General features: G+C 33.9%; 1 protein-coding gene across 10 annotated transcripts in view; it reads right to left on the bottom strand.

Moving 5' to 3' along the window:
* Positions 1-20,260, bottom strand: part of CSPP1 (centrosome and spindle pole associated protein 1) — a 161,330-nt gene that overhangs the window by 36,069 nt on the left and 105,001 nt on the right. For 8 of the 10 annotated variants that reach the window (XM_006943251.4, XM_019822740.2, XM_019822742.2 and 5 more), the window contains 3 exons: positions 15,826-15,955; positions 13,704-13,851; positions 2,532-2,684 (listed from right to left, as the gene is read on the bottom strand). In XM_006943251.4, coding sequence (XP_006943313.3) covers positions 2,532-2,684; positions 13,704-13,851; positions 15,826-15,955 — 431 coding nt within the window. The remainder of the gene's footprint in view (positions 1-2,531; positions 2,685-13,703; positions 13,852-15,825; positions 15,956-20,260) is intronic. The other 2 variants (XM_011291367.3, XM_045050230.1) reach the window with 1 other exon arrangement.

Here is a 20,260-nt window from a genome sequence, read left to right as displayed (position 1 = left end):
AAAATAAAATCATAAGGAAACATGTGCTCTATATAAAGAAAATGGAAATGTATCTAGCATCATAATAAACTAAAAATTAAGCTGAAGCCAAATTAGTATAGACTTCATAAATATGGTTCTTCATTCTAGAACCATAAAGTAAAAGAAAAACAATGAACTTTGGGAAGGGCCTCAAAACATGAGAGGATAATGAATTTTAAGCACACATTATAACATTCAATTTTCAGATACGTTCAAGTTCCCTAAGACCTTTAAAATATTAAATGCCATATATGTGTGTACATACACATGTACCTATATAAACATACACTCACACATACATGCTAGCAAAGCAACAAATTAGGTGACTGGATACTTTCTTGTATTCATAAAGTTTATTTTAGGTTAATTCTTAATTTCAATTTGCAAAAAAGGGGGAATTTTAACATTTTATGATGTTGTATGATTTCTTAAACTAAAGCATCCTGGCCAAAATGTCAGCACCAAAACCCTGACAGTGTACTGAAAGGCGAAAGACAGTAAATTCTGCTGTCCGTATTCAATCATCAAGCTTGTGTGTTTTATTGCGAAGGGGCCATAGAACTGCTGATTTTTCCAGTGTTTCTGTTTGATAAGCAGAGCTAGATGCCCAAACTGTTACTACTATGATAGAAAAAGGTTTGGGTGGAGACAGAATTACCAACAATACCAGGTGTGGAAGAAAAGTGTAGAAAGAATATTTGGCACTGAGATCTCAATACAGACTACTAGAAGGAACACATGAAGAGAAAACTAATGATGTATCAAAAAGAAGTCAAAATATCTTCAATAATGAAAGGTGTTTTTACTGCACACTGGGTTATTACAGACACAGAATGAGAGCCAAATTAATTTCATCAAAATCAAAAATTTCTATTTTAGTGCTCCCAAAATGGAAGACTGAATCCACTAGGTAAAAATCTACTTGTGCGTCAAAGCAAGAAAGCACTTTCTAATAATTAGACATCCAACAGTGGAACAGGTTGTACATGGAAACAACAAATAGCGTATCTCCTAAAGTGTTCCAAAAGGCCACAGAGATTAGATTAGCACTACCATCAAAGACTTGAAAGATGAAAGGTTAGTGATTCTAATTATAGCTCCTTACATAATCTGCCTGTTTGGCCAGATAATCATATGGGTTAAAAAAAATTTTTTTTAATGTTTATTTATTTTTTGAGAGAGAAAGAGAGAGAGCATGAGCAGGAGAGGGACAGATAAAGAGGAAAACACAGAATCCAAAGCAGGCTCCAGGCTCTGAGCTGTCAGCACAGAGTCCAATGCAGGGCTTGAACTCACGAACCATGAGATCGTGACCTGAGCCAAAGTCAGATGCTCAACTGGTTAAGCCACCCAGGTGCCTCCATATGGGTTAAAATTTTTTTTTTAATTTTTGAAGACTATATGATCAGTCAGGGATATTTCAGAAAGACTTTCTATTGTGAACTTCTTTTCTAGTCTAAAATCAAAACTTCTGTGGAAGTACAAAAGCAGAATTTGTAGTAAATGGTTACTTTTATAGGCATTAAAGTATAGTGCAACATATAGTGCAAAATATTTTTAAAATTCCCTTAAATTTTAAATACTTAACATATTTTCATATATACTTGATAAAAAAAGATGCTCACAACTTTTCCTGCCAAGTCATAAAGATACTGAATAATTTTCTATTTATAGAACCTTTCATTAAAGAATGTTGTTTAATAGGAAACCAAAGATATTTGCTTAAGGGGTGCCTGGGATGGCTCAGTCAGTTAAGCATCCAACTCTCGATTTCAGCTCAGGTCATGATATCACAGTTCTTGAGTTTGACCTCCATATTGGGATCTGTGCAGATAGCACAGAGCCTGCTTGAGATTCTCTCCTCTCTCTCTGCTCCTACCCCATGTGCACATGCATACACACTCTCTCTCAAAATAAATAAATAGTTTAAAAAAAGATATTTGCTTAAAAAATGGAGATGTGATCAGATATCAAACTTTTAAAACATTAAACCTAATTTCTTTGTACTTTGTAGTTTTACAAGAGAAGGTAAATGACTACAAAATAAGCAAAAAAATAAAACAATTAAAATTAAAATTAAATATAACAAAAACAGTTACTTTGTACAATATATCATATCACATCTGATGCACTTTCACTAATCAAATAGTTACAGATATAAGAAGCAAAAGAGACTATTTGTGTATGTGTAAAGAGACTATATGATTTTAAGAAATGTCCTCCCACCAGCAAAATAAAAATTTTAGTAGCAGCTCAAGTATATATAAGTTATAAAGCTCAGAAGAAATACATAGTATTAAGAAGCAAACTTTTTTTCCCTATTCACTTTTGTCAAACTACTTAATACTTGAGAAAAGGTATTACAAATAACATGAATGTGTTATGCTTCCTGACTCTGAGTACCCAAATTCTCAAAATCACAATATGAACTTTGTCAGACAACAGAAGAGAAATATTACTGAACAGCTTTAAAAATGTAAAACAAACAAAAATAGAATATAATTAAAAACCTGAGTTTTTATTTGCAGAATCTTCTAAGTTCTCAGCATTTGAGGTGGCTAAATTTTGGTCTAGAGATACAACAGCCCTTTTATCTTCAAATGTTCTTGCATCTGGATTATGGTAGGCATCTATATTTTGTCTGTGCATCCTATTCAAATCAGCTAAGAGGGAAAAATAAATTCAACAAATACATTTCTATAATTAGTATGCTTAATACATTTTCTTAGAGTAGAGAATCAGAGAAAACAGGATAGGTTGGAATAATTCAATGGGGTCTTGGTGCCCTGAAAACAGAAACAAAATTATTAAAACTTGTAAGAAGATTTTCAAAAAATAACCTTATGAAAATCAGTCAAGACGTTAAGAATATAAAAATCTTTGACAGGCCATAAAAACCATATTCATATGTATGTTACTTCAGAACTTGGAATCTCTGTAAATACAGAACAAACACCAACAATTCAAAACAAGTCATAGTGAAATTTACCCAACTTCATTAGCATTCCTAATGAAAAAATATAATCATGTAGTGTGGAGTTTTAAAACATATTCATAACTTTTTGACAATCCTCTCTTAAAAGATGGAGCTCAATTACCCTTCCTTTGAACATAAGCCAGAGTTAGAAACTCACTTCTTACAAACAGAACACTGTAGGATGATGGCATATGATTTCCAAGGCTACTTCATAAAAGACATTATGGTTTCCACCTTGCTTAATCTATTACTTCAAAGATAGTCAGCTATTGTATCATAAAGACAATGATGTAGTCCTATGGAAAGGCCTACATGACAAGGAACAGAGGGAGCCGTATTGGAAATGAATTCTCCAGTCCCAGTCAAGCCTTCATATGACTACAGACCTGGCTGAAATTTTGGACTGTAACCTCATGCAAGACCCTGAGACAGAACCACCCAGCTAACCCATTCACCAATTACTGACTCACAGAACCACAAGATCCACAAGATGAGTGTTTGTTATACTAAAACATTACATGTTGGGTAATTTTTGTTACACAACAGTAGATACCACATACACATCACAAAAATCTAAGCACACAGGACCAGGTCAAACAACAAATCAATCTTAAAAACAGACCTGAATGACTACAGAACTCTAAAGCTTTAATAAAATAAAAAAATATTTCTCTACAAAACAACTAGGATTGTAAGGTAGCAGTGAAAGAGAATTTAAACCTGGACATAAGATGTATTTATCAGAAAGCCTATTATGTTCAAGAATGTATTTTGAACGTGAATCATAGTATCAGATACAACATGGCCAATAACAGGAAATGTTACCAGAGAGAACAGAGCTCAGAATCAGGAAGTTCATATCCTACTGCAACATTTGGACAGTCTGGACTTGGAAACTGGATAGGAGCTTCAGAGATGAAGATATCAGAAAGGATATTATCAGAAAGGATAATAAACAGGAAAATGTGAGAAACAGCTCCAAGGGGGAAAAACAGGAAGAGTGTTCTGGCAATATTAAAGCAGTCCAGCTTGACTAGATCACAAAACACATTTAATAAAGCAATGAGAGGAAAATGGAGATTACATGCCTATTCCGGAATATTCTAAAACACAAGCTGATGGTTCTCTATTCTGTTCTGTAGATGATAGTGAAGACAGTCCTGGTAGTAATAGAAGCATTACCAGTAATAATGGCAGCTAGGGAGAGAAAATAGATGGAGGTTAAGAGTATATCTAACTCAAGGAACACAAAATGTCTGAAGATAGCCCTAGAACAAAGATAATGTTCACAGACCTAGAAGAGTTTAACCTGGTTCATAATACACATCCCAATAAATGTCAGCTGAAGGGAAGACAGCATCAGAGAGAATGCACAGAACTTAAAGGAAGGAACTGTCAATCCAGTTCAAAGAGAGTAAGGACAGACTAAAATCCACTAAATCAGAAATCAGGACATCAGTTACTTTTGAAAATGTCACATCAATAGAGCAGTAGGAGCTAGAATTCATTTTATGGAATATGAAACAGTAAGAAGTTAGTAAGACGTGGCAGCAACAACCACAGACTACTTTTTGAATGTGTTTTATATATGATAAGTGTAAGGTCAAGGCAGAGTTTTTGTGTTGAAGAATACAAGTAACCTAAGTATATTTAGATGTTAAAGGGAAGAAATGAATAAAAAAAAATGGAAAATGCAAGAAAGAAGGGACTAACTGTAATCAGAGAAACTGACTGCAAAGAAACTGCCAAGTACCAAGAATTGGTAAGGCAAAAATTAGCTGGGTGCTCCCGCCACCATCATCAAATCATGGGATTTATCTGGATATGGAAGGTAAATGAAAACAGAAAGATGATGAGGAAGTTGAAGTAATGAACTAACAGCTGTGATCCCTAAAAAGTCACCAAATTAAACAAAAGAACTTAAATGGGAAATTAATATCTCATCATCCAATTCACTAAAACAGCATAAGATCAGACTATACAAATGAGAAGTCACTATGAATAACAATGCATACAGTACTCTTCCATTTTCTGTTACTAGAGTATGGATATCAAGCTCACTCCTTTGAAAATGATACCCAGAGCCTTGTTACCAAACTAATGAGTGCTTAGGGAATGCAATCTCATTTTGATATTCACTTCCACAAGCCATAAATTAAGAGATAAATGTCGTATAAACAAAAACTATAATAAACTTGAAAATCAACAGCATGTTTTTCTTTACTGTTGTGACTATACACAGTACTCTCAATTAGATAAGACAATGTATTTATAAAAAAAGAAAACTGATGTCAGCAGAGTGCATAATTATTTAAGACTATCAGATTCAGCAATCAAGACAAGTCCATATTGCTATTTATTGGAAAAAACTATCAATCAAATAGTCACTCCTTGTCTATCTTTCTGTGAGGTGTAAAACAAAGGTTTGAAATCAGCTAAAAATTAAAATTATACAAGGCACTTTGGTGAAGAGTATAATTTGCCAACCGCAAAGATGTCCCAAAAAATGGCCTTTATTTCAAATGTACACTATCATAGTATTTAATATAAAATTGCTAGCATTACAGAATAATTCTACAAAGAACAGAACAAAATAAAATATTACAGATTCATGATTGGGAAAATAATTCTACTATCTGAAAAATTTATTAGACCAGGGTTAAATTTTATGATAGCTACTACAGGTAAACCATACATACAGTACTTAAATTTTTTCATTCCTTATTTTATTTTATGCTTTTTTTTATAAACCTAAACATATACTTTGAAATTAAAATTAATTTTGTTAAGTTAGTCGTTCTTTGGTGGAAAATACCAAAACACTTTAAAGAAAATGGCTGAAAATATTTCTACAGACCCAAGATTATTCAGCAATCATGACTGATACACAAACTCTTCTTTAATAAATCAATTCAGAGGGCTAAAGAAAATTTTCAACCCTGATTCAACTATTAACATATATTTCCAAATTAAAATATACATATTTACTTATAAAGATCACAGTCTCTAAGACAAATAAAAATCTAACTCGTGGTCCATAAAATAAATCTCACAAACCTAAAAATATTGAAATAACAAAAAAGTATATTCTCTAAACAAAAGAGAATATACCCTAAAAGTGACTGAAAGTTACTCAGAAAATACCCAAATATTTGGAAATTTTTAAAACTAATGTCTAAATAATCAATGGATCAAAGAAAAATCACAATTAGAAAACGGAATTGAATGAAAATGAAAAAACCACGTATCAAAATTTGTGAGATACATTTAAAGCAGTACTCAAAAGGAAATTAATAGCATTTTTAAGTGCATATATTAAAAAAGAAATCAAATCATAATCTAAGCTTCCACATTAAGAAAATAGAACAAAGAAAATTAAGTACAAAGTAAACTAAAGAAAATAGTAAAGATGAGAGCAGGTATCAATGAAACACGAAGGGAAAAACAGAAAAATCAATGAAACCAAAGCTGGTTTTATGAAAAGATCAATAAAATGGATAAACCTCCAGGCAAACTCATTAAGTAAAATAAGAATAAATAAATTACAAATATCAGGAATAAAAGAGGAACTATCACTGTAGATCCTACAGTGATGCCAATAAACTATTGGCATAGTTTATACAATAAACATAAAATAAATAAAATACATATAAAAATAAAATAACAATAAAAATAAAATTATTATACAACAATAATAAACTATTGTTATGCCAATAAACTAAAAAGATGAAATGGATAAATTCCTTTAATGACTCAAACCACGTAAGTTCACACAAGAAGAAATAAATAAACTAAATGTCTTTATTAAATAAGTTGAATTCAGGATGCCTGGGTGGTTCAATCAGTTAAGTGCCTGATTTCAGCTAAGGGCATAATCTCACAGTTCTTGGGTTTGAGCCCCGCATTCGGCTCTGCACTGATGGTGTGGAGCCTGCTTGGGAATCTCTCTCTGTCTCTGCCCCTCTCCCACTCATGTTTTCTCTCTCTCTCAAAAACAAATATATAAACTTTAAAAAACTAAATAATTTATTAAAAAAAATTTTAATTCATGGTTTAAAGACTCCCAACAAGAAAATTCCCAGCCCAGATGGCTTCACTGGTGAATTCTACCAACAGAAGAGGAAACTTTTCCCAATTCATATTTGTGAGGCCAGCATCATCCTGATACCAAAACCAGACAAAATTATAAGAGAAACAGACAAATATCCCTTATGTGCCTAAATGCAAAGATCCTTAACTAGCAAATCAAATTCTACAACATGTAAAAAAAAATTAAAATAAGATTAAATAGGGTTTATACCAGGAGAAAGAGCGGCTCACCATTTTAAAAAAAATCAGTCAATGTAGGGGCATCTGGGTGGCTCAGTCGGTTAAGCATCTGATTACGGCTCTGGTCATGATCTTACAGTTAGCAAGTTCGAGCCCCACAACAGGCTCTCTGCTCAAGTTTGCAGCCTGGAGCCTGCTTCAGATTCTGTGTCTCCCTCTCTCTGCCCCTGACCCACCTGTTCTCTGTCTCTGTCTCTCTCAAAAACAAAAAATAAAACATTAAAAACAAATAAAAAGAAACCAGCAATACATGATTAGAATTTTTTTAAAAAACCAATGTAATTCACCATATATCAACAGAGTAAGAAAGATGAAATTATCATTTCAAAAGATGTAGAAAAGCACCTGATAAACTTCAACATATATTCATGATGAAAACTGAGAAAGAAGAGAATGTTCTAAACCTGGTTTAAAAAAAAAATCTACAGAAAACCTACAGCCAAGACTGAGTGCTTTCCAAATGAAATCGAGAACAAGACAAGGATGTCGGTTCTCAAGATTTCTACATATTGTACTGGAATTCCTATCCACTGTAAATCAACCAAAATAACTGAAAAGTATTCATACTGGAAAGGAAGAAGTAAAACTGTTTGCAGATAACTGTCCATATTAAAAAATCTCAAAGAACGTACAAAAAAACCCCTAATAAAACCGATGAGTTAAGCAAGAACATACAAAAATCAACGGTCTTTCTATACACTAGCAATGAACAAATGGATATTGAATTTTTTAATGTTATCATTTAAAACAGCATTAAAACATATGAAATATTTATGGATACAATTTACAAAATATGTTACAAGATCTGAAAGCTGCAAAATATTGCTAAAAGAAGTTAACGAAGACTAGTAAGTGGATAAATATTCCAAATCCATGTATCAAAAGACAATATAGATGTTGGCCACCCCAAATTAATCTATAAAGTCAAGGTAATCCCAATGAAAATCTTACCACAATTTTTTTTAATTCAGATTGACAAGAGTAAAATTTATCCGAAAATGGAAGGGAAGTCAAGTTGACAAAACAATCTTGAAAAAGAAGAACAAAGTTGGAAGAGTCACACTTCTCACTTTCAAAACCTACTACACAAAGCTACAGTAATCAAGAGAGCATAATATGGGCATAAGGATAGATATCTAGATCAACAGAACAGAACTTAAGAGTCCATAAATAACCTTATAGTCAACTGATTTTCAACAAGAGTATTCTGTGAATATAGTAAAAACTACTGAATTGTGTACTTCAAAGGGATAAATTCTATGGCATGGAAAATGAGATCTCAACAAAGCTATTATATATATAAAAACAATTAAGACACAGAAAGACAGAGGAACTACCAGCTTGAAGGAGACTAAAGAGACATGACAACTACATACAATATGGGATCCTGGACTAGAGGCTGGAACAGAATAAGGTAGGGGAAAATCCAAATAAAGTCAATAATTTATTTAATAGCATCGAACCCATTTTAATTTCTAGTTTTGGTCACTATACCAAGATCATGTAAGATGTTAATATTAAGGGAAACTAGGTAAAGGACACCCTCTATATCTTCACAACTCTTCTCTAAGTCTTAAGTTATTTCAAAATAAAAAGTTTAAAAAAAAACCACAATGACTTATCGTACCTACTTACTAGAAAGGCTAAAATTTTAAAGAAGAACAATTACATGGGCTGATGAGGATGCAAAGCAATGAGAAACCTAGTGCTTCAAAATAGAAAAACCACTTTGGAAAATGGTCTGGTTGTCTCTTATGAAGTTAAATAAATACTTACTATTCATCCTAGCAATTCCATTTCTGTGCATTTAACCACGAAAAATGAAAATTTATGTTCACATAAAGACTTGCAGGTGAATGTTTATAACAGTTTTATTTATAATAGCCTTAAATTGTAAACAACTCAAATATCCATCAACAGGTAAAAGGATAAACACTTGTGATACTTCCACATAGTGCAATACCATTCAGTAATAAAAAGTAAACTACAGCCATATACAACAACAAGAATAAATCTCAAAAACATTAAGGGAAAAAAAGACACAAAAGTCAATACTATTGTGTCAGAATGCAGATCAGAGGTTGGCAAAGGTATGGGGCTGGATACTGGAAATATTCTATATCTTGACTGTGGCAGTGGCTACTGGAATCAGTTGTCAAAACTCACTGAATAATAAAGGATAAATTTGAGGGACACTGGGTGGCTCGGTCAGTTAAGCGTCCAATTTGATTTTGGCTCACATCATGATCTCACAGTTCATGAGATTGAGCCCTGTATTGGGATCTATACTGACAGCACAGAGTCTGCTTGGGATTCTCTTCTCTCTACCCCTCCCCCGCTCACAAGGGCTCACACGCTCTCACTCTCTCTCAAAAACAAATAAATAAAACTTTTTTTTTAAAAGGGTATATTGGGGCACCTGGGTGGCTCAGTAGGTTAAGCGTCCGACTTCAGCTCAGGTCATGATCTCATGGTTCCTGAGTTTGAGCCCTGGGTCAGGCTCTGTGCTGTCAGCTAAGAGCCTGGAGCTTGCTTTGGATTCTGTGTGTCTCTCTCTTTGCTGCTCTCCCACTCATGCTCTTTCTCTGTCTCTCAAAAATAAATAAATGTTAAAAAATTTTTTTTAAAAAGGGTGTATTTTGTCTTATGCTCTGTGCTGTCAGCTAAGAGCCTGGAGCTTGCTTCAGATTCTGTGTGTCTCTCTCTTTGCCCTTCCCCCACTCATGCTCTTTCTCTGTCTCTCAAAAATAAATGTTAAAATTTTTTTTTTAAAAAGGGTGTATTTTGTCTTATGCAAATTGTGTCTTAATAATCAACATAAAAACAAACATAAATCTAACTGGCTCAAATACAATACATAAACACAAATACTTAAGTATATGTAAAGAAACATTTACTCTCACTACTAATCAGTTAGAAGTAGGAGATACTTTCACTATCTTTCAAACTGGTTAAGTGTTTTTTTTTAATTGGTTTTTTTTTTTTTTTGGTGTAGTTTTTAAAGAATTTAACATGTGTGGGAATGCAAGCTGGTGCAGCCACTCTGGAAAACAGTATGGAGGTTCCTCAAAAAACTAAAAATAGAACTACCCTATGACCCAGCAATTGCACTACTAGGCATTTACCCAAGGGATACAAGTATGCTGTTTCGAAAGGACACATGCACCCCCATGTTTATAGCAGCACTATCAACAATAGCCAAAGTATGGAGAGAGCCCAAATGTCCATCGATGGATGAATGGATAAAGAAGATGTGGTATATACATACAATGGAGTATTACTCAGCAATCAAAAAGAATGAAATCTTGCCATTTGCAACTACATGGATGCAACTGGAGGGTATTATGCTAAGTGAAATTAGAGAAAGACAAAAATCATATGACTTCACTCATATGAGGACTTTAAGAGACAAAACAGATTAACATAAGGGAAGGAAAACAAAAATAATATAAAAACAAGGAGGGGGACAAAACAGAAGAGACTCATAAATATGGAGAACAAACTGAGGGTTACGGGAGGGGTTATGGGAGGGGGGATAGGATAAATGGGTAAGGGGCACTAAGAAATCTACTCCTGAAATCATTGTTGCACTATATGCTAACTAATTTAGATGCAAATTTAAAAAAATAAAAAATAAAATAAAATAAAAAATTTAACATGTGATACTCATGTAACATCATCATAATCGGGATACAGAACTGTTTCATCACCCCAAAATACTCCAACATGGTATCTCTTTTTTTTTTTTTTAATTTTTTTTTTTCAACGTTTATTTATTTTTGGGACAGAGAGAGACAGAGCATGAACGGGGGAGGGGCAGAGAGACAGGGAGACACAGAATCGGAAACAGGCTCCAGGCTCCGAGCCATCAGCCCAGAGCCTGACGCGGGGCTCGAACTCACGGACCGCGAGATCGTGACCTGGCTGAAGTCGGACGCTTAACCAACTGCGCCACCCAGGTGCCCCAACATGGTATCTCTTTAGAGTTACTCCCTATCGCCAACCATTTTGTCATTTTGAGAATATACATGTATGTCACCATTAGAAAGGGGCTATTTTCACTTAGCATAATTTCTTTGAAGACTCTTCCAAGTTATTATGTGCATCAATAGTTCATTCTTTTAATTCCTGAGTAGCATCCCACTGTATAAATGTACCACATTTTGTTTATTCACTCATCCACTGAAAGACATTAGAACACAGTGTGGTTTTTTTTTTTATAGGAACTTGAAAAAAGAACTTTAATGAATAAAGAACTTAGAAAGGAAACAGATTTTAAGTGTCATACAAATAATAAAAATAGAGATATTTACTTAAAAAGGGTTGCTATTATTCCACCTGTACGGGTAATAGATTTTAATATTTATTAATAACAATTCCCCTTATAAAGAGATCAAAGATCTTCCCTAGAGAGCTAAGACAAGGACAAACATTAAATTTCTTTCTTTGTAATAAAAGATCAAAGATAAAACAGGAGTAACTAGAAAAACCAGCAACCAAATTAAAATTAGGAAACAAAGTACAGAGGATACATGGTCTTGGTCATCATCACATGGCAAAACACAGATCTTTACTACATATTTCAAATACAATAGAAACCACCCAAACAGCATCAGAGTGTGACATAACTGGAGCATCTGGGTGGCTGAGTCAGTTAAGTGTCAGACTCAATTTCAGCTCAGTCATGATCTCACTGTTATGGGTTCAAGCCCTCCATCGGGCTCTGCACTGACCACGCAGAGCCTGCTTGGGATTCTCTCTCTCCCTCTCTCTGCCCCTCCCCTGCTCATGCGTGCACTTGTGCGCGCTCTCTCTCTCTCTCTCTCTCTCTCTCAAAAATAAAAAAAAGAAGAATGTGATGTAACTGAGAAGTAAACTTTTATTTATTAAACCTTAAACCTCAAGCCTCTGAGAAATAGGGGTTGTTTCTTATAGCACTTTTTGTTAAATGCCTGGACTAATATCTGTACTTTAAAAGGAAATGTTATAGCACTATCCTTAAATGAAAAACCAGTGTTTTTCCAATATATATTCAAATAAACATTTAACTTTTAAAATAAGAAATGTTTATCTATATATCACCTAAAATTATCTCATCTATAAAAAAGAGTTAAGAGTTCCAGTCTTCAAAACTATGAGAAAAGAGTTATCTTAGTAATTTAAGTGGACCTCAAATACTTTTTTTTTAAAGCCATCTTTAACAAAGAAGCAAATCATAATATTTAAGAACTCTTAATAACTCATATCTGAAAGGGCGGGCCTACGCCAGCCGACTCCATCTTGTTCTGTGTCCTTTACCTTGACCACACCTCCTCCCCTTGAGTAAACCCTCCCTCACCTGCCTAACAGGACTCGGACCCTTCCCCAGGACCCTTCCCCAGCCAATCGGCTGAGGCCATAGCCATTACCTCACCAACTGCCCCCAGGCCCCAATAAAACCTTTGTCCTTTTGAAACTCGCTCTCTTTCCCTGGTATCTCACCGCTGCGTCGGTGCAGGTAGGGGATTGAGCTCGAGCTAGCTCGAATAAAGGCTCTTTGCTTTTGCATCGGACTCGGCTCCCTAGTGGTCTTTGGGGATCACGAATTCTGGACATAACAATATCCAAAAAGTATTCTGACTACATCCCTCAACTATCACTAAAATTAATGTATAGTGCCTAAAGAACAACATGAAATCTGTATTTTTACCATTCAATGGGTTTCTATTATTCATTTCTAATTTCTAATGAAACAATTTTCAAAAAATCCATCTTTGTCTACTTTTATTCATATCTAGAAGTTAATAGAGACCATCCTAATATATATAACAAGTTGTATAAGGCCTCTTTTGCTAAGTGCCTTGTGTGGTTTCTAGATCAAACATTTTTGAGGGTACATAATTGAAAGACACATCGACATGATTTTACAACCTGCCAGAAAGTTTCTGAGATCAGGTCTTTATTTACCAACAGTCCTTGCACTATGCAGGTATATGGCTATATATGAAACACCACATCCCACAACTATTTCAGATCACCTATTTTAAATATGTTTTACTAGTTTAAAAAATTTTTAATAAGGGGTTTTTCTTACTAGGATTTTTTTTAAATCTAATTACTAGGTTGGGTTAAAACTTACCAATTAACATGAGCTTTTCTCTGCAACTGAGTTAGCACTAGAGGATGAAAAATGTGTAACAAAGTTAAATAGTACTCTAAAGAAAAAAGACCCTCCAAACTGCTATTACATTTATTGCAAAATACTTTTGTATTAAGCAACAAAAAAAAGAGACCTTGCCTTTGAGGCTTTGATTCCCACTTCTACTCCCCATTCTTTTAAAAATTTAAAAACAGTTCAGTTTCTTTTAGAAACAACAGATCAATGAAATCAACATACTTATCAGATTGCCTTTTGCATCTCTCAGAGGAGCACCACCTCCACCTTTCCCCCAGGGGTTGTAACTTCTCATTTCAGCTTCTAATTTAGCTTCATATTCTTCTTTTTCTTCGCGTTCTCTCTTTCTTCTTTCTTCTCTTTCCCGAATCTTGATAACATGAAGGGATACTTATAAGTGCTGACAAGCACTCTGATATAAAAAGTTTAGTTTTAATATCAGTTTTTATTTTTCTTATTAGAGAAAAAACCTTGGGGAAAAAAATTTTACAGTCTATTTCACTATAAAATTTAAAATCATAAATCAATGGAATACTCAATTTAAAAACACTCCTTGGCGGGGCGCCTGGGTGGCGCAGTCGGTTAAGCGTCCGACTTCAGCCAGGTCACGATCTCGCGGTCCGGGAGTTCGAGCCCCGTCGGGCTCTGGGCTGATGGCTCAGAGCCTGGAGCCTGTTTCCGATTCTGTGTCTCCCTCTCTCTCTGCCCCTCCCCCATTCATGCTCTGTCTCTCTCTGTCGCAAAAATAAATAAATGTTGAAAAAAAATTTTTTTTAATAAAAAAAAAAAAAAAACACTCCTTGGCTAGAATGAATAGCGGCTGGTCCCTCATATCATGCCATGAGTACTTTCCAGCCACTGATGCCAGTTGAGACTGAACCAATTCCTCCTTCCCACCCCCAACTTCTACCTGAGCTACTCCCTCCCTAACATCACCAGTTAGTTGCTTAAGGACCAACAGGATCTCCCTACTTTCCTTTTCCATTTATCTTTTCATGGGACCTGGCCAGCCACAAACTAGTCCCCACACCTCACCAGGCTTTTCTACCCTGGGCAAACTCCATTCTCAGAATTCAAAGAGGTTGGAGAATTCTGGGCTACTTTAAGTACAACTTTATGAAAGCAAACAAAATAGGCTTCTCATCATCAAGTATAAGCATAGGATTGGGTCTCTAGAGACATTTCGATAGGCAATGAACAAGTATCTACATTTTGGGAAGTTACTTTTAAAAACAACCACATACATAGAAAATTTAAGCACCCATTCCAGCAAAGCCATGGAAGTCATCACATGCATGAAATAAAATTCTAGAATTAGGAAATCCAGTTTTGTCAGTGGTGTTCGGTCTTCTATTTGTAGAAACCTACCATCCAAAAATTAAAGTAATTCTCTAATTAAGAAAAATCCATTTTCAAGGAGGTTGCCCATATAAAAACTGAACAAAAGGAGCTTTAGAAGAAATCCAAGTAGAACTTTATAGAAAAGTACCTAAGGTGGGCATATACCTACCAAGAATTCCAGGATCCTCTCCGAGATATATGGATATTCCCCAAAAAACCCCAAACATTTGATACAATTACTTTTAAGTAAGCTCTCTTCAAATACAACAAACTACAACAGAACCCATTATCCTTTTCCCTAAAAGTGTTCTACTTTTTTTCTCTTAATTCATATTCATAGCCTCATTATTCATGTAGATTACAACATACAGAATCATCTTCAAGCCATTTCTTCTTTCTCATTCCCTATATCTAAGTACTATCAATAAATCCCAGAGTTGTCTTCTGGATATTCTATCTTCCCTGTCTGGTTCAGAGCCTCATTACCTCCTATCTGGACTGCCTCAATAGTTTTACGGTTTCTCCACCACATCTCTTTCTCAATCATACACATCACAACTAGCTATCCTCCTAAAACTTTTAAACCATTCCTTTTACTCTCTGGCTTAAAATTTCCTCCTTTAGGCTATCCATAATAGGATGAAATTGAAAACTTACTAGCTAAACTTCACGATCCAGCACAAACTGGCATTTCAGATCCTTCTCCCACATCAATTCTATTTCCTGGGTATGCCAGGAATTTAAAATCTATTCACTGTATAACATACAGCTCAAATATCAACAACACATGAAGTCTTCTTAATCACCAGGCAATTATTCTTATCCTATGTTTCCAAAAGCATTCTAATCTATCTGCATCAAAAATTTATCATATTGAATTATAAATGACTGGTATTGTTTTCTCCTGTGCCACAAAGAGTTCTAAGGGACCACTGTGCTAACATATAAGATGTTCAACATTAAATGTATCAATGAACAAATGCATGAATGAATAAATGAATACCTGTTGCTGCAAAGCTTCTTGGTAAGACTGAAGTGACTGTTTTGAAGGCTTTGGTTTATCTTCAAAAATTAATCCTGAATTTATTCCTCGATCACTTGTGATTTTCAGTTCGTTCTGTCCAATCATATTCCTACATCAAGTACACAACAATTTGTATCCATTTATGACAAAGCAAGAATACAACACTCCTTTGAAACAGCATAGCATTTAAGTAGATTTAAAAATAGGGGAAGATATTTCTCTGTAGGTCAAAGAGAAATCCTTAAGTAAATGTTCCCTTACTAAGCTCTCTCTACTCTGTTTTCACAATTAATGAAACTTTTACATTTATTAGATCTATTTCTTGACCTATGTGGCAGTTACATGGGGGTAAAATCTGTGTGATAAGTCATCAAGTGGTATATGTATGGCTTAGGCACTTTTCTGAATGCAGGGAAATAATACAGTAGAATTCTCTCAATATCATAAGAATGTACTTAATAAATGTATACCAACTTCTTAGCCATCTCAAAAATAAAACAATAAAATCACAGTAAAAAGTCTGTCTCAAATAAAATTTATATTTTTGAAAAATTTGCAATGAATCAAAAAATGAAAAACTTAAAACATATTATGGTTACAGAAATCTCAAGCAATAAAGTGCTATTTGTCTTAAACATAGGAATGTAGCCACTTTGAAGAAAATAATACATTTTAAAAATCTGAATTACAAAAGATAAACTCAAATATTAGTTTTATTATAAAATTATAACTATGAAAAAGAGACTACGAAAGGCTTATCTCCAAAAACAGTATCATGTCTTTAAATAAGAGTTCCCTTTGTGTATCTAATTTATCCAATTTATTTATAATCTTTTATGAAGATAAACAGGTATGTTTATGTATACTGTCACACTGCATCCTGAGAGGATAAAAGGACAGATGAGAAGATCCAGAGCAAATGATTCCTAACAGAACTTCTACTTTGTGGGGGCTCTGTATGTGCAAATGAAGAAGGCTGAAGGGGCTTATTTGAGTAAAACCAATCTCTCAAAACAAAATAGCTACAAATTACATAGCGAATTGATTCACTCATTATCTATTTCACTCCTTTTTCTTCCTGTCTTTTACCATTCACTCAAGGACCCAAATTCTTGGCCTTTATCAATTTCCCCATGGCCCAAAGATGAGAGGGTTTAGAGATACACAGATTGGGATGGGAGCAAGGAGAGAAGTGGTAAGGGGGTGGTAGTCAAAAAATAACACTATTTTTGAGGTATGTTGTAGCATACATTAGGATTTCCTAACTTTCTATGGCTGAATAATATTTCACTTATACGGATATAACACATTTTGTTTACCCATTTATCAGCTGATGGACATTTGAATTGTTTATACTTAAAGTATAAAGTATTGTGAACAATACTGTTATGAACATTCACTTATGAGTCTTGGTGTGTATATATATTTTCATTCCTCTTAAGTATATACCAAGTGTTGTATGGTAAGCATATGTTTAGCTTTTTAAGGTAACTGCCATTTCCTCCAACTGCTTTTTATATATACTGATTTTGTACTCAGCAATGCTGCTAAAACTATTAATTCTAACATTTTATGTGTACGTTCTTTTGCAAATAACATTTTGTTTGCTCTCTTCCTTCCTAATACTCATACCTATCTTTCTTCCTTTTTTATTTTTGATCTTGCTGCAATTATTGGGCCCTAAAAAATGTGGTCATAAGAACACTCGTCATATTGCCAATTTCAAAAAGAATGTTTTACATGTATCACCATTAAGTAAAGTATATGATATAGGTCTTTCATGTTTACACATTCTCAGGTTAAGTAGGCTCTCCTCTAACATATTCTGTTAAGTTTTCAATCGCTAATGGATATTGATGTTTATTACTTCTTTTTCTGTAACTACTGAGATGGTCATATAGCTTTCTTCTTTATTATACCAATATAGTACATTATAATACTGATTTTACAATATTGACATCTAACACCAATTAGCATTTAGTATATGTCAGACACTTTTTTAGACACTTTACATATTTTAATTCATTCAATCCTCAGAATAAACCTATGAGTTGATACCATTATTATCCCACTTAATAAACAAGGAATAGAAGTTAAGCAACATGCCTCCAGCTGAATAGAAAAACCAGGATTCATACCAAGACACTCTGCCTCCACAGTCCACACTCTTAGTTGATGTGTACTACTACATTTATTCATCCTATTTTCCAGAAAATTCCAATTTAGAATTCAATATCCCTTTTTACATTATGGGGTTCAGTTTTAGGATGGCTGTATCTATCTTTATGATTGAAATCAGCTGGAAATTTCCAATTGTCATTATGACGTTGTTGGGTTTCATATCAAGATTATGACATTCTCATAATCACAGCTGTGGAGTATTCCCTCCTCTTCTGTACTCTGTATTATTTTATGTAAGTTTGAGGGAAGATTTGAAACTTATGACCTAATTTCTTTTTTTTTTTAATTTTTTTTTGATGTTTATTTTTGAGAGAGACAGAGACAGAGCATGAGCAGGGGAGGAGCAGAGAGAGGGGGACATAGAATCTGAAGCAGGCTCCAGGCTCTGAGCTGTTACCACAGAGCCCAATGCGGGGTGCGAACCCATGAACCGCGAGATCATGACCTGACTCGAAGATGGACGCTTAACTGACTGAGCCATCCAGGCACCCCTTATGACCTAATTTCTAAAAAAGTTTTTACATTATTCAAGTTTTCTATTTCTTTTTGAGTCTATTTTATTAAGTTAAATTTTAAGAGGAATCTTTCTTCTTCACTTAAATTTCCATATTCATTGGCATAAAACTATGCATAATATACCCTTACTATCATTTTAACCTTAACTCCAACTACAGTGACAATTTTTCATTACCAGTATTTATTTATGCCTCATCATTTTTTTCTTGATCAACTTCAGTAAAACCTTGTCTTTTATTAATCTTTTTATTCTTCTATAACCCTACTGCTTGTTTTCTGCCTTATCAAGCTATCACTTATATAAAGAAATAATATAGTCTCACACTAGGATTCTGTTTGTCTACTTTAATCTGAAGTTCTTTAAAATTTTGCTTTATATATTTTGAGACCTTATTTTTAGGTGCATAAAATTTTGTGTTGCCTTTATGCTGCTAAAATGAACCTTTATTCTTTATAAAAGAATTCTTTTGACCTTGAAGCTTTATGACTAAAAAATCCATTTTATCTGATGTTAATATAGTAAACAAAATTTATTTCATATTCTCCTAGTGTATTTGTACCCTTTTACTTTCAACTGATCTATATCACATTTAAATATATGTAATACGGGTAACCCCTGGATTTTGCTTTCGCATCTAGTATGACAAGCTTTCTCATTGAAACAGATATAGATACTTAAAAATTTACTAACATCAAATTAAAATTTTCCATTTAATTTGTACTTATAATCAAGTTAAACAGGCTTGCTCCTTAAACCTTTCTATATCTCATTTTGTTCTTGTTGCCTTTTTAATTTTTTCCCTTTAGTACATTAGTAAGTTGTGCCTTTTATCTCAATACTTTTTAATTTTTTTTTTAATGTTTATTTATTCTTGAAAGAGAGACAGCACGCGAGCGGGGTAGGGGCAGAGAGAGAATCGGAAGCAGGCTCCAGGTTCTAAGAGGTCAGCACAGAGCCCAACGCAGGGCTTGAACCCATGAGCAGTGAGATCATGACCTGAGCTGAAGTTGGATGTGTAACTGACTGAGCCACCCACGCATCCCTTATCACAATACTTTTCATGCTTACCCTAAAAATATAACATCCATACTTACCAAAGACTAAAGCTAATCAAAATATTTACCAACCTCCCAAATGATACAAAGATTTTAAAACACATTAATCCTATTTAGCCCCTTCCATATTATATGCTATCCCTATTAATTATTCTTAATTTTACTTACCCTTAAATCCAAAATAATTTTACATAAATATTTAATTCCACCTACTTATTTACCACCTTTCTTCCTTTCCACTCCTTTATGAAACTCAGACCTTTCTCACTACAACCTCCTTCCTTCTGCATCTAGAATTTCATTTACTAAGGGTCTGCTAATGGTAAATTTAGTGGTTCCTCTTAAAATATTTTTATTTCATTTTCATTAATGAAAAATAACTTTGCTGAGTATACAACTGTCTCAACACATTGACAGTATCTTTATCTTCTGAATAGCTTTCTAGAGTTCCTTTGAAAGAAAGGTCTTTTCTCTCTGGCAGATTTCACATTCCTCTGTATTTTATATTCTCAAGTTTTACTACAATTGTCTTTTATCTAGCCTGTTTGCAATGTGTTAGGATTCCAGAATGTATAGGTTAAAAAATTAGAAAATGTTGAGATATCATCTCTTCAAATATTTTTGTCCCACTCTCTCTAGAATTCCAATTTCAGGGGCGCCT

The sequence above is a fragment of the Felis catus genome, chromosome F2, assembly GCF_018350175.1.
Source record: "Felis catus isolate Fca126 chromosome F2, F.catus_Fca126_mat1.0, whole genome shotgun sequence".
Classification (NCBI taxonomy): Eukaryota; Metazoa; Chordata; class Mammalia; order Carnivora; family Felidae; genus Felis; species Felis catus.
This window is presented reverse-complemented; position numbering and strand designations above follow the sequence as displayed.